At 38.1% G+C, this 15,353-nt stretch overlaps 1 protein-coding gene across 11 annotated transcripts in view; it reads right to left on the minus strand.

Annotated features, from left to right (window-relative positions):
- The window catches only part of GRIP1 (glutamate receptor interacting protein 1), a 682,479-nt gene that overhangs the window by 207,902 nt on the left and 459,224 nt on the right, over nt 1-15,353 (minus strand). Inside the window, exon 1 of one of the 11 annotated variants that reach the window (XM_042947101.1) lies at nt 2,253-2,271. The exons of the other annotated variants lie outside the window; for them this stretch is intronic. Within the exon in view, the coding sequence (XP_042803035.1) occupies nt 2,253-2,256 (4 nt within the window). The 5' untranslated portion in view covers nt 2,257-2,271. Of the gene's footprint in view, nt 1-2,252; nt 2,272-15,353 lie in introns of those variants that run through there. 11 annotated transcript variants of the gene reach the window in all.

The raw sequence follows: 15,353 nt of genomic DNA on the forward strand, positions 1-15,353 counted from the left end.
TACATATGTACTGATGTATAGACATACCATATAATAAAGTCACACATAGCAACTAAAATCCTTTATGAAAATTTAAAATAACGAAACCATGCTCCTGGCCATAGGGTTCAAGAACTGGGAAGGACCTTAGAAATTAAAGGGCCACCTCCTTGTTTTACAATGTTCTGAGGATCAGAGAGGGGCGGTGAGCCACTAACAGTTCACAAACTAAGAGAGAGGGTGAGTCGGGCCTGGCCAGGTCACCACTGGAGCATCAAATACAGCGGGCTGTTCCTTACATATTACACATGAGCAATTGTATAGAACTCACTGAAAACACAAAGAAACCCAAGTTCAGCATCAAAATGCACACCCACTATGCACCAGTAAAAGTATGACTTTGAATCATAAATTTGATTGATCTTAAGTGAATATACTAGAGTGCATAACAAATGGTAACCTTTTAATTAAAAGCATGCTTGCATTAGAATTTAGGACACCTTTTTCAGGGACCACTAAATGACACATTTCTAGAAATAGGGCCAGAAGACACTTAGTTTCTCTCCATAAATGTCCATAAACATCACTTCCAAAAATCCTTATAGCTGCATCTCATTATCTGGGTGGCTTTAGTTACGAGACACAATGATGTATATAATTCAGCCCTTTTGAGTGCCTGGGGATTTCACAGAAGTTGAGAGAGGCCTATACTACTTTAAATTTTTGAGACAATTGGTTTTTTTTTCCCAGTAATAAAATTATGAAATAAGGTTACTCAAATTATGGAATATTTTAAATATTTATATTAAACAAATTGACATATTAAACTCCAAAGAGTGCCACATAGTTATAGGATTTATGAAATATGTTTATCCTTCACGCATTTAGAGCTCTGTGATCTACTGCAGGGACATACATTGTAAAACTGTACGAGGAACACCTACTCCTTGCAATGTTGCCCATGAATCTCTGGGACACGTATATGCAAATAATGGCAAAAATCTAAATTTGAGGTTCTTTATAAATGTGAGACCTGAGCCGAGTGGCCTTCTTCGTACCTATGACAGGCCTTGTATATCTGATTTTCTTTTCTTTCTACTCTTCACTTCAACCGTAAGCAAGAGGTGTGGGGAGAGGATGGCGGGGGTTGGGGGAGACATTATCCTCAAAAGATGGCTAAAATCAGGTGTACAAAAAGTGAAAGAAGGATGGAAAGTTTGTGTCTCAGAACTTGAAAAACAATCCAGGAAACGAGTAACAAGATGGCGGGGTCGGGGGGACATTATCCTCAAAAGGCAGCTAAAATCAGGTGTACAAAAAGTGAAGGAAGGATGGAACATTTGTATCGCAGAACTTGAAAACCAACCCAGCAAACAGGTAAAAGTACCCTATGTGACTGTCTGCATCTCTCTCAACCCACTCACTCTCTGATTCTCAGGGGGAAAGTGAGTGGCTGTATGGGTGTTTTGAAAGGTCTAGTGGGTGCTGAAGAGTAAGTCAGAGGAGAAATGAAACCAGAGTTGTCTCCTCAAGAGTTAGGGAACAATTTGATAAGCAATAGGTAGGAGGGTGTGTGTGTGTTGGGGGGGGGACAGGGTAGGGATGTACAGTCTGAGGTGCCTTCCAACTTCAGAAACCAGCTCTACAGTGGAACTAGAGATAAGTCTGCTTAATTATTCAAGGAGACCCCATCTCAGATCTGGCTCTTTCCTTCACCTAGCCAGAGAGGAAAAAATGCTTGTAAATTGCTACATTGGTGATTCTATTCATCTTTTTTAAATGACATTAGCCATCTAATAAGCTTTAGTTCTTAGCTGTTTTTACAAGAATGATGTTTAATCAAAGCTAATGACATCAGGGTACTTGAATCATCACATGAATTAATTGAGCAATACGAATGCTTCATCACATTCTCTTTTTATTTCTGTCAATATTAATTAGAATCATTTCCCAAAGAAAATGGAAGTTCCAGGGATGACTTGGCTATCCCACTTTTCTACTCAGAGCGGACATATTCCAAGTGTGACAGGCCACAGATAGATTGGTTTTGGTTAGAGATCAGTGTCTAAGATTTGCCCAAATCTGGGATATTTACATACATTTGATTTTAACACCCTATAACCAAAAGCCAGTAGAAAAATGGGCCTGTGATATTAACAGAAATTCACAGAAAAGGATATAGTAAAAGTAAAAGATGTATAGTAAGTATACATAAGTATACTTAAAGTATACATAAGTATACATAAAGTATAGTAAAAGATGTTCAAACTTACTCATAAGAAATGCAAATTAAAGCCATAGGCAATACCATATTTTTCACTTCCCAGATTAGCAAAATCCTCGAAGTTGGATAACATACATATTGGTGAGGCTGTGGGGAAACAGAAACTGTCACACACTGTAGGTGGAAATATGAATCGGTATAACCTTTGAAGAGGTCAATTTGACAATATATATCAACATTATAAATGCATATACCCTCTGACCCAGATTTCCATTAATGTGATTTATCTTACAGATACACTTACACATGGATAAAATAATATATGTAAAGGGATATTCATTATAGTAATTTCATAATAGCAAAATATTGGAAACAATTAAAATGTTCATAAATAAAGACTGGAAACAACTTACATATTTACAAATGAGGGAATGGTTAAATAAAGCAGGGTGTAGCCATACAAAAAACTGTCATGCAGCTATAAAGAATGATAAATACGGAAAGATCTCCAAGATATCTTTTTTCAGTGAAAAAAGCAGCATACAGAACAGTGTGCACAGAATGCTATATTTTGTTTTAAAAAGGAAAGTTATGAATATGAATTTATATTTGCTTGTATTTGCATAAAGAACATCTGGAGGAATTCTAAGAAGCCAATAAGCATGATTTTCATTTTGTGTATGTAGTGGTGGGACCTGGTTGGTTGGAGGGCATGGAAGAGAGTGAAGTTTTTCATTACACGCCTTTTTTATGTTTTGTATTTCAAGTCATCTGGTTAAACCAGAATCTACCTATTTACCTCCTCAAAAAAAAAAAAAAAAAAAAAAACCAACCAAAACACAAAATTATAATTGATTAAAATGTTACAATTTCTGGTTTTCTAGAACATATTGTGTCTATATTATTGAATACACTTAAATTTTTCTCTGGCAGCTTTCTTTGCCAAGGAAGAATCTAATAAATTCCAGAAGATAAGCATTAAAGACATTTCATGAATGCATGTGCATAATGAAACACTTCTAAAGATCCACTAATGCATTAGCGAATTAAGTTTCTTGAGAATTAGCATTGATTAAATGTCATACTTGTAAAACAATTAGGGACTAAAACTTATTAGATGGAGACCAGCTGAAAAAAGACAAGCACCACCATCATCTGGAGTAGAAGACAAAAATGTGATGTTCAGTAGCTACCACATATCATTTTGGTAAGGTAAGTTAAAAATCTACTTATTTTATTTTTATTACAGGGTTCTAATACTATGAAGTTAAAACTCCTATTACTCTATTGCTCTGAAAAACAATGTTCAGGCAGGTATGACCAAGTGATATTTAAAATACTCAGATATAAGGATAAAGGGCATTTCCTCCAAGTCTGTTGTTATTGCAGTTATTTGAGGCCTTGCCTGGATAATTAACATACAGAAAGAACCCAAGATTTCCATATCAAGATAGAAGACAGTAACATAAACTAAAATGCACATTTAAAATGAAAGGAAACACTGTGAATAGAGAAACAGTTCAGAAGCCATAGGACAAGCAGTACTAATATGTAAGAGTCATATTTCTCTTTTAAAAAGCAACCAAAAGCTTACTTACATAACGTATGTTTAAATGGACTTATAATGTTCACAATTCACAATTTTAAAATGACACATTGAGAGAAGATGTGATATATTCAATCATATGTATATATATTATCCAGCCATTAAGAAGAATGAAACCTTGCGTTTGCAATGACGTGGATGGAAATAGAATGTGTTATGCTAAGCAAAATAAGTCAGAGAAAGACAAATACCATATGATTTCACTCATATGTGGAGTTTGAGAAACAAAACAGATGGACATATGGGAAGGGGGGAAAATGAGAGGGAAACAAACCGCAAGAGAACAAGTTGAGGGTTAATGGACAGACATGGGTGGGGGGATGGGCTAGATGGGTGATGGGTGGAGGGCACTTGTGATGGGCACTGGGTTTTGTACGTAAGTGATGAACCGCTGAATTCTACTCCTGAAACCAATATTGCACGGCATTTTAACTAAAATTTAAATTACAAAACAAATGAAATGAGAAAAAGAAAGGACACACTGAGGACTAGGAGAAAGCAGATATAAGTAGAGAGCCATTATGGGTGGTTTTCCTTGATCTCCCTGAATCAAGAGTACACATCAAGGGTCCTTTGCTTTCTTCCTGGTGGCATCTTTGACAAAAATAGCAGTTCACAGTATTTGTACTCAACACCCACTTCAAAAAGAAGAGGGAGCAAGCTTCTAACGTTTGCCGCGTATCGACTAATAGAAGAGCAATAAATGAACACTGACAGTGAAATCAATAAAGACTATAAAATGGCCAAAACATTACACTTTTTCATTTTTACCTGCTTTGTCCAAGAAAACCAAAAGAAGATTAAAACAAAAAAGATTTGAGGATAATTATGAAGCCACAACCCTCTCAAAATGGTTACAAAAAGCAGGTGACTACAAACTGTCTGCCTGATTTTATCCTCCAATGAAAAAGCAAACATCTGGAGAGAAATCTACATGTGGGGGGCGGGGGGGAGAAAAGAATGAGATTAAATAATACTAGCTTACTCCTATACAGTTTTGGTTGTTGAAAGAGAAATAAAAGTAATTCATTGTTTGGGGTTGACATTAGTGCCTCTTACAAAACTGCTAATAGAAACAACTCTTATTTAGAAAACGCGTTACAATTTTAGTGCAACTTTACATCCATTTTTCCATTTGATTAGCTGATATTATCATCCCTGTAATATATACAGTATATAGAGATCAAAGCTCAAAGGCATTTAGCTACCTGCTCAAGTTTGCACAGATAGTGGAGCAGGGACTCAAACCCAGTTCATGACTGCACAAATTCTGAGCTCTATGCTCCACAGAGCCTCAAGGATATCTGCACGTAATGGTGCCCTACTAGTCTTTACAAAAATGAGGCATTCAGTTCCCCTGTAGAGTAACCACCCAGGGACTAAGGGTATTTTGACAGTCTATGCCAATGGTGTGCTGAGGGAGCTCTCAAAAATAGGTTCAGTGTTAGTTACAAAGACACATTGATTCATTGTCACCACCCAGGATCCTCAATTCCCTGTACCCAAAAGGCCAATATAATTTTGAACCATGAGTTGAGCAAGGAATTGATTTTCCTTTGATTCAAATTCCTGGGAAGGCTACCCTAAAAAGCTGGGAAAGCTTCGCTCTAACCTTCTGGACATTGCACCTCAACATCAGACAGATGTTAACAATTAGAGATGTTCAAAGAACAATAAACAATTAAGAAGCCAGCAAGACTGATCTCATACTCTAGGTAATTGCTCTCTGAGGATATTGTGCCTTTCTTAAGCGCGAGAACAACAATAAGACCGTCATGATGTTGCAGACCAGAGCTTTCAAAACTTTTTGGTCTTTCCCCGACTGTCTTCCGCCACCACTCACCTAAAGCTTCTTTGACTCTACGGCTGGGGAGAGTGGCATAAGGGGCTTCTTCCTCACCACAAATTAAGAGTTGGGTTGTAGATGTTCCTTTGAAGTTTGGGAGCTAGAGCATGAAGTTATTCACTCAAAACATCTCTAACTGGCTCAAATTTACACACTCCAAAAGTACCAAAGGTAGCGAGTGGATAGTGAGTGATATAAAAATTCAAAGAGGTTATTGTATTTAGAAAAGTTCTGTCTTTGGGAAAACGTTTTATAAATTGCAGGCATTAGCCATCCCATTAAAGGTTTTTTGATATTGTCGTAAAATACACATAACATGAAATTTACCACCTTACTCATTTTTCAGTATACAGTTTAGTGGTCTTAAATACATTTATAATGTGGAACAACTAACACAACCATCCCTGTCCATAACTCTTTTCGTCTTGTAAAACTGAAAGTCTGTAACACATTAAACACTACCTTCCCATTCTACTCTTCCCTCAGCCCTTAGTGACCTCCATTCTACTTTCTGTCTTTATGAATTTGCCTACTCTGTGTACCTCAGATAAGTGGAATCACACAGTATTTGTCCCTTTATGTCTGGCTTATGTCACTTAGCATAATGTCTTCATGGTTCACCTGTGTTTTAACATATTGTCCTGGGGCGCCTGGGTGGCTCAGTTGGTTAAGCGGCCAACTTCGGCTCAGGTCATGATCTCGCAGTCTGTGAGTTCGAGCCCTGCATCAGGCTCTGTGCTGACAGCCTCGAGCCTGTTTCAGATTCTGTGTCTCCTTCTCTCTGACCCTCCCCCATTCATGCTTTGTCTCTCTGTCTCAAAAATAAATAAACGTTAAAAAAAAACCCACAAAAACCATATTGTCCTAATTTCATTCCTTCTTGCAGTTGAATAATACTTCCTTGTACGTATATACTGCATTTTGCTTATCTGTTCATCTGTTGATGGACATTTGGGCTGTGTCCACCTGTTTCTTATTGTGAATAACACTGCTATTAACATTCATGTACAAGTATCTTTTCAAGTTCTTGTTTTCAATTCTTTTGGATATACACCTAGGAGTGAAATTGCTGGATCATATGGTAATTCTCTGTTTTGCTTTTTGAGGAACTCAAAGTATTCTCCACAGTGACTACACCATTTTATATTCCCACTAATAATGCAAAAGACTTCCAATTCCTCCACATCCTTGCCAATATTTGAAACTTATAATTTCCATTGTTTTTTTTTGTTTTTGTTTTTGAATAATAGCCATCCTAATGGGTATGAGGTGATATCTCATTGTACTTTTAATATCATTTCCCTAATGATTACTAATGTTGAGTATCTTTTCTTATGCTTTTGACCATTTGTGTATTTTCTTTGGAGACATATCCATTCAGACCCTTTGTCCATTTTGGAATTGGTTTGGTTTTTATTGTTATTGTTCTTGAGTTATAGGAACTCTTTCCATATTTTGGAATATATTAATCTTTTATCAGTATATGATTTGCAAACATTTTCTCCCATTCTGTGGGTTGCCTATCACTCTGTTACAGTGTCCTCTGATGCACAAAAGGTTTTAATTTTGATGAAGTCTAATTTATCTATTTTGCTTTTGAGGTCTGTTGCTTTTGATGGCATACCCAAGAAATCATTGCAGTGACTCCATCCGATTATTAGTCTCTGATACCCTTTTCAGCGGTATTCTTCTACAGGTCACCTACAGTAAGTTTATTTATTTATTGATTCCCACATAAATTCTAAAGAAAGAAAAGGCAAAAGATGTATGGGTGACTTCATACTGGCTCCCAATTGCCTTTAAGGTTCAAACTGCATGGCACTGGTTTTCCTTCATGATCTGATCCCTGCCTCCTTCTTTAGCCTCATCTCACCCTTACCATCTAACTTTAGTAATCCTGAACTCCCTGTGCTCTGGAATATTCTATATAGGTCCTCTTACCTGTCTCACTTCTACTCATCCTTCAAGTCTTAACCCAGTCACCACTTCTTCTAGGAGCTATCCCATGTTCTGCCCCCTTTTCCTACCAGTATCCATCTGGCCAGGGGGTTGATGTGTTAGCTTTGAGATCCTACGGCACCCCATATGGTGTTTATCACAGGGTTTACTGTACAGAATTATTATTTATTTAGCTCATTCACCCTCTAGATCATAAATTCCCTGAAGACGGTGACGATATCTAAAATTCATTTGGATCATTATATCCTTAGTACCTAGAGTAATTCCTGGCAAACAGTAGATGCTCAGTAAATATCTGATGAATGAAAGAATAAGCCAGACCAACAGCTTTGCCAACCCAGTGTTCTGTTTCTAGCAGTAAAGAAATCTTTTCATGAGGAGGCATCAAATTCAAAGATATACCATAAATTTCCCTGTTTTTCTCAACAATTTCTTCTCTTTGAAGTTTATCTAAAACAAACCTTTAATCAAGGCACTGTTCTAAGTACTTTACAAATATTAATTCATTTAACCTTTCCAATAGCCTGATGAGGTAGGTATTATCTGCTGTTTTCAGGGAATGAAGTAAGAGCAGAGAGACGTTAAGTAACTTGCCCTGGGTCACACAGCTACTAACTGGACCTGAGTCCATTTAGAGTTGGTCAGCCTGTGCCATCTCTTGGTTGTGACAAGTTTCAAGTAAACGTGAAACAATATACACTGGAGCATTTCAGACTTAGAAGGATGGTCAAGTTCATGATATTTATAGTATTCTAAACTTGGCTCGTGGTCTCCTCAGATTTACGGTCCGATGTACCTTGTAGGAGCCCCAAATTTCCTAACTGGTGTTCATGTACCCATCAACCCTTCACTCCTTTTACTCCGTCTCTCAGAACCTGAGCTCACTTCCTCATCCCTTCTGGAGGCTCAGCTGCTGGAAGCAGAAGCACAGAAGAACCATATTATTTTCAGGACTAAAAACAAAATTTCTTACCTGGTTTCTGATACCTCTTTGTTTTTAATTTTATCAAGGTATTCAAATAACTAGCTAAAGTGACCTTTATATTCTTTTTTGAACTTCAGCTGGTAGGTAGTACCACTGCTTACCACTTTGAGGGATATTTGAACTATTTTCTTATCTTTTGGTTGTCTTGAGTAAAACTAATCTTCAGCCACATTATTATTATTATGCAGCAAGGTATCTCTTTAAACAGAGCTCCTCTGTCCTTCCATCCTCCCCTTCCTTCCTTCCTTCCTTCCTTCCTTCCTTCCTTCGTTCCTTCCTCCTTCATTCATTCATTTGTTCAACTATTTATTCAAATGCGCTTTCAAGGTGCCAGACGCTGTATTAGATAATAGAAATATAACTTTTACCCTTAAGAAGCCAATGTTTTTCCCATTTAAAAAAGTTTGCTCAGGGGCGCCTGGGTGGCTCAGTCGGTTAAGCGGCCAACTTCGGCTCAGGTCATGATCTCGTGGTCCGTGAGTTCGAGCCCCGCGTCGGGCTCTGTGCTGACAGCTCAGAGCCTGGAGCCTGTTTCAGATTCCGTGTCTCCCTCTCTCTGACCCTCCCCCATTCATGCTCTGTCTCTCTCTGTCTCAAAAATAAATAAACGTTAAAAAAAAAATTAAAAAAAAAAAAAAGTTTGTTCAATACTGGGGCGCCTGGGTGGCTCAGTTGGTTGGGCGTCCGACTTCGGCTCAGGTCATGATCTCACTGCTTTTGAGTTGGAGCCCTGCGTTGGGCCCTGTGCTGACAGCTAGGAGCCTGGAGCCCGCTTCAGATTCTGTCTCCATCTCTCTGCCCCTCCCCTGCTTGCGCTCTTTCTTCCTCTCTCTCAAATATAACATCACATTTTTTTAGGGGCGTCTGTGTTGCGCAGTCAGTTAGGTGTCCGACTTCGGCTCAGGTCATGATCTCACAGTTTGTGGGTTCGAGCTCCGCATCGGGTTCTTTACCATCTCTGACAGCTCAGAGCCTGGAGCCTGCTTCGGGTTCTGTGTCTCCCTCTCTCTCTGCCCCTTGCCCATTCTCACTTTGTCTCACTCTCTCTCTCAAAAATAAATAAATGTAATAAAAAAATAAAAAAAAAATTTAAAGATTTGTTCAATACCATGCAAGTTAAATCATTCTTTGATTTGGGATAGTGAAAATATTTTGTAAGAAAATAAATTATTACAATGGCTCCTCTTTTTCTGTATTCATATTTGCTCACTCATCGGGCTACAGTTGCACAGAGGTCAGTACCATTACCTTCGTTTGAATAATTAAACAAAACATCTCATTCCAGAAAGTACAAAAATATACAACAAGATGACTTACAACTTTAAGTTAAAGTACATAAAGTGCATAAAGTTAAAGCTAAGAGTTAATCTCCTTAAAAGAGAGAAAAAAATTAGAAGTAAAGTAACATTTTAAGGAAAGATGGATATATTAGAAATTTACCACTGGATAGACTGCAAAACATCTCTTGCATCTGAATAATAAATATAATTTATTGATTCTCTCTGAATGTATTAGAGAAATAAAGCATGTAAAATAATCATTTATGCTAAGGACATACAGTAAAGAATCAAAATTATTCTCTGCAGCAAGTACTAGGCTGATGGTTAATAGCACATACATCCATTTTTATACCTCTTGCCCTCTTTAATATATCTGTAAGGAAAGACAGCAGTTATTATTTGGATTTCCCCATGTGAAATTTCTCATATAATGCAGTAAATCTTTAAAAGTTACATGAGAAGTACATTTTTCTTCCAGGATTCTCATTCATAGTTAAGAATGCTTGGGGGTATATTTCATTTACCACGGACAGCATTTCCAATTTAACTTGTTCCAGAGAATGTAACATTTGCAGCTAATTTCCAATATAACATTTAGAAATAGCTCAAAGTGAAAACCCATTATTGGTTTTTGCCATGTTTAAAAGCCAAATGCAAATGAAAACCCAGGCAAGACTACATTTTACTTTTGGATCACGTATTTCAGTTCCTTTTCCAGAAAACTAAGTTTGGTGTAGGTGGTAACTTGTGATGTCATTCTTTAACACACAGGCAGGAAGGTCCCAGGGAGGAGAGGGCACATGTTAACATCTGTCATGACCCTATACCTACTAATCTGCCATTTGAAGATAGGCTTTCAAATGACCAGATGCATGGTCATCTCTAAATCACATATATTATATTAGCTTCATTTTTTGTTAACCAATATAGTTCAAATCCTGGCTTTTATATTTCTATTAGCTTCTCACTACGGATAGCTTACGTTATGTTTTGCCCAAACTGAACTGACTCTCTGATCTGGCTCATGCATCTTATTTACAAATAAACAGATTTTCACATATGTGCTTTCCCATATGAACTGATGACCAGTAGGTCTAATGAAATTGTTTTTGTGTATTTATAATGTTACAAATCACTAATTTTCAAAGGGACTCAATAAAGTAATACAAATATTTATAAATTTAGATTGACATGCATTCATTTGAACTATTATTATGTAAAGAAACTATAATTGGTATTAGTGATTTTTTTATACAATTACCTGCTGACAATAAGCATAAAATGAAGAAATTCAAAAGGATGGAGTTAACCTTGGAGTTTGAGGCAATATATAGTTTTATAACTGTTAGGGTTTAATGGAAAAAGTCACTGAGGTGGACAAGTTTTGCAAACATATATTTTAAATGGAGTTTCTAAAAGGGAATAATTTTAAGATAACCTATCAAATTTGAGGAGTCAGGGATTATATAGATAAGAAGTTTGCCATATATATAAGTAGCATAAAGAGTATGTAGAGAGATTTGCAAGTATCTTCCATATCGGGTTCAACAAATATTTATTTCATGCCTACTAAAGATTTCAGATACTGCGAGTCCTGAGTGGAAGGAAGGAGGCACCATGGGGTAGGGAATGCCTCTCTGGGGAGGCAAAGGCCACACATGCTGGGATTCAAATGAAGACCAGGAACCGGCCCTATCTCTGGGGACGGTGGCTCCAGACAAAGACAAAGGGCAGGCACATCAGTCTCAAGAGCACGTTAAAAGTGTATTTATCTTTAAAACCAAAGGCTAAGAGTCAGAAGTTCAATTACAAATTAATGTATCTCTAAAGTGCATCTATATTGTGTTCGGACAAAATATATGTTATACATACGTACACTTATACCTACAGAGATGTATACCAAATATGTATACATAAATAAATAATTTTTTATAAAGAAAATCAAAAGTAAATTTCTTAAATATTTTGAATATAAGCCAGCAGAAGCTAGGAATAGCTGGATAGCCCCTATCCTCAAAATATTTGGTTACAGTTTGTCCTAATAAATCTGCCTTGTCCCTATTTCTGTTGTCCTTTCTGCCAGTGTCTCACGTGCTAGCTCCCTCTCTGGCGAGCTGCGGAAGCTGAGAAAGCCCACTGTTTCAATTAAAAAGTGTCACAAATCCATGTTTCGCAGTTCTGGAAATGAGCACAGAATCCTGAAAAGAGAGCGCACTGCTTTTTTCTACGGAGATGACTCTGCAGGTGGCAAAAAGAAAGGGCACTGAACTGGGATACCCAGGGAATTGGCATGGATGCTGTTTTGCCAGGATTCATACCCTTGCACTCTCTGACCGTCTCTGCCTGGTCCAAGTAATTCATGTGCATGGACATTAAGCTCCAAATGTCATTGCACACTGTGCCTTCCCATTTTCTAACCACAGGTGCTTCCAGATCAGGCTCTTGCTCAACCTGCCACTGGCTGCTAAGCCATTATCTGTCTTACAGAACATTAGGACAGCTGAACTCTTTCCTTTGATAAAGAATAACTTAGATGTTCTTTGTCATCACTTAGGACAGCTTGACACCTGACACTGTATCACTTTTGGTCTTCATCAGATGGTTTCTTTGTGGCAGAGATCAGTGTCTAATCTTTAGGACGTTATGTTTCTGTACTAGAAAGGAGACTGCAACCCAGAAATTTAGCACAACGACCAAGTCCACCAAATCTCTCTCTTGAACTAACAGACTCCTAAATGGTTTTCCTGACTCTTCTTCAATCATCAGATCTCTATATGTAGAACAAAATGAAAATATCAGTTCAATTGCTTATTGTTCAAGAAACGGCCACAAAATCTACTGAATATCTTGCATGTGTCAAGCACATGTCTTCTCAGTGTCAAAGTGACTGTATCAGGACTCCACGGTAGTCAGAGAGGGATGGATCCTGTTACTACAGGGAACAAGTGATGTCTTTGCCTAATTAGCAGACATTTCTCCCTTTATTAGCACCTCCTGATAGATACGTAGATAAATAGACATAGATATACATATAGACATCTTATCTATCTATCGATCTATCTATCTATCTATTCCAACATTTGCCCATTTAGATCTAGTTGTGCTCTGAAGCTCTAAGGCCAATGATGGAAACACCGACAAACCACAAAATGAGCACTGAGGAGGAAGCAGCCAGCTCTGCCTGGAGCAGCTGGGAAAATGCATTTCCACCTGGCACCTGACTGTTCTCCACTATTCTTTAAATGCCACCTCTTTAGGGAAGGCTCTCTCTCCTTCCCCCAGCCCCTCCCCGCCTCACCTCCCCCCATCCCCATTCCAGAAGGATTACTTGCTTCATTACTCTGCTCTTAATAGCTTGTGAGGTCACAGATACCAGAGAGCATGGCTTGGTCATATTTATATCTCCTAGTGCTTAGCATTGTGCCTGTTAGATTGGTACAGAGTATGACTTCAACAAAAATTCCTTGAATGCCTCTATGTACCCAGCCCTGAGTGAATGCAGGGGGTTCAGACAGGAGCAGAATGGTGGCCCTTCCCTTGAGGAACTTGCCAGGATAACTAACATGTACAGAGAACTGGACTTCAGAAAGAACCCTAAAATCACTTGTTCGATTTCTCATTTCCCCCTCCTCTCCATGTCCTTTTCTGTCTCCATGCTCTAGTCTAGTTAATGCCCCATCAGAGTTTAGTACAAATGTTACCATGTCACTTCTCAGAAAGCCTTGCCAGTTTCCCTGTTACCTGTTCTCAAAATACCTTGCATTTCTCCTTTGTATAAAGGAGTTCTTCTCAACTGGGGTGATTTTGCTCCCCCTTCCTGAGGACATATGACAACAGCTGGAGACACTTTTGATTGTTACTATTGTGAGGCGGGTTGCTGTTGGCAGATAAAGGACAGGGATGCCGCTGAACAACTCCCAAAATACAAGATGGCTCCCCACAACAAAGAATTATCTGGCCCAAAATGACAGTAGCTTGTGAAACTCTGACATAAATCATCACAGTTTAGAACTATTGATCTCCTTTTGTCGTTATGTGATTCCTGTATTTTTCCCCGCTAAACGGTAAGTTCCAAAAGGGTAGGTAGGAACTAAATCTGCTTTGTACCATAATATTACCAAAGACTCACAGGTAGTAGGGACTCAACAATCATTTGCTGAATACGGTCTTTATTTATTTATTTTTTTAATTTTTTTTTTAACGTTTATTTATTTTTGAGACAGAGAGAGACAGAGCATGAACAGGGGAGGAGCAGAGAGAGAGGGAGACACAGTATCTGAAGCAGGCTCCAGGCTCCGAGCTGTCAGCACAGAGCCTGACGCGGGGCTCGAACTCACGGACCGTGAGATCATGACCTGAGCTGAAGTCGGACGCTTAACCAACTGAGCCACCCAGGCGCCCCGCTGAATACGGTCTTTAAAGAAATGTTTAATCTACTCTCTGAAGCAGAATACAGTATGCAAGTGATTTATCCTTTATGGCAAGTGTGTATATTAGCATGCACAATTAAATTCTCTCTACTCATGTACCATTTCCTAGAAACAAAAGTTGTCGGTCGCATGCATGGCTGTATTTTGGTCTAATTGAGGAGGCTCTGTTCCAAAATGAAAATGTCCCATATGCAAATATTTGTTTTGAATTATTAGGAAATTCTTGGGAGGTTGACAAGATGCATAAAAGGTATGGCTCTGGCTGCAGTGATCGCAGCACACAGAACTCGCAAGCCTCAATGACACAAATAGCGGGCAGCCTAACGTGCATGATGACCGGCCTGTCACAGAGTTAGCAGACTGGCATCATCAAAATATTCCTGAAGTAGATGATAATACAGATTCCTATACTTCATAACTGCTCCCTGGTAACAATAAACTTGGATTCTATTCAGCTTTGTCTTCAATGACTGGTAGTTCTAAACCCTCTGATTATAATCTTGAGTCATAATATTGGCTTCAAAGCTTCAACTCAAAGTGAACATTCAAACGTGATTTTTATATGAAAGTCAATTTCTGGAAGAGCTACAATGTAAAAACATTTGGAAAAGGACTAGGTTAATTATGAAACTGGATCTAAAACAATATACTTACACTACCTTATAAAAATCAAAAAGAAACTAGTTTATAAATGACACTCTCCTTAAAAGCACGTTGCAAACACACACTGCACCTATTTTCATCCAGAGATGTTTACCTTCTCCAAGAGGCAATGAATTATTTAAATATACACAGAACCTTCATTTGAAAGCATGCTAAACCATTCATCTTTTATATTTCCCTGTTGAAATTCTGTATGGAAAGAATGATTCAAGATTCTAGTTTCAAATAATACAAGCTTAATTTTGACTATAAAAAAATGAGTTTTTCCCCTGAAAAATGTCAAGTCACTGGTAGTCACTCTGCCAAATGCAGGTCATGGCTTTTGGGGCCTTTATGCACCTTTTCTGTTTTTGTCTTTGGGAGCTACAGTGTACAAGGCCC

The sequence above is a fragment of the Panthera leo genome, chromosome B4, assembly GCF_018350215.1.
Source record: "Panthera leo isolate Ple1 chromosome B4, P.leo_Ple1_pat1.1, whole genome shotgun sequence".
NCBI classification, from domain to species: Eukaryota; Metazoa; Chordata; class Mammalia; order Carnivora; family Felidae; genus Panthera; species Panthera leo.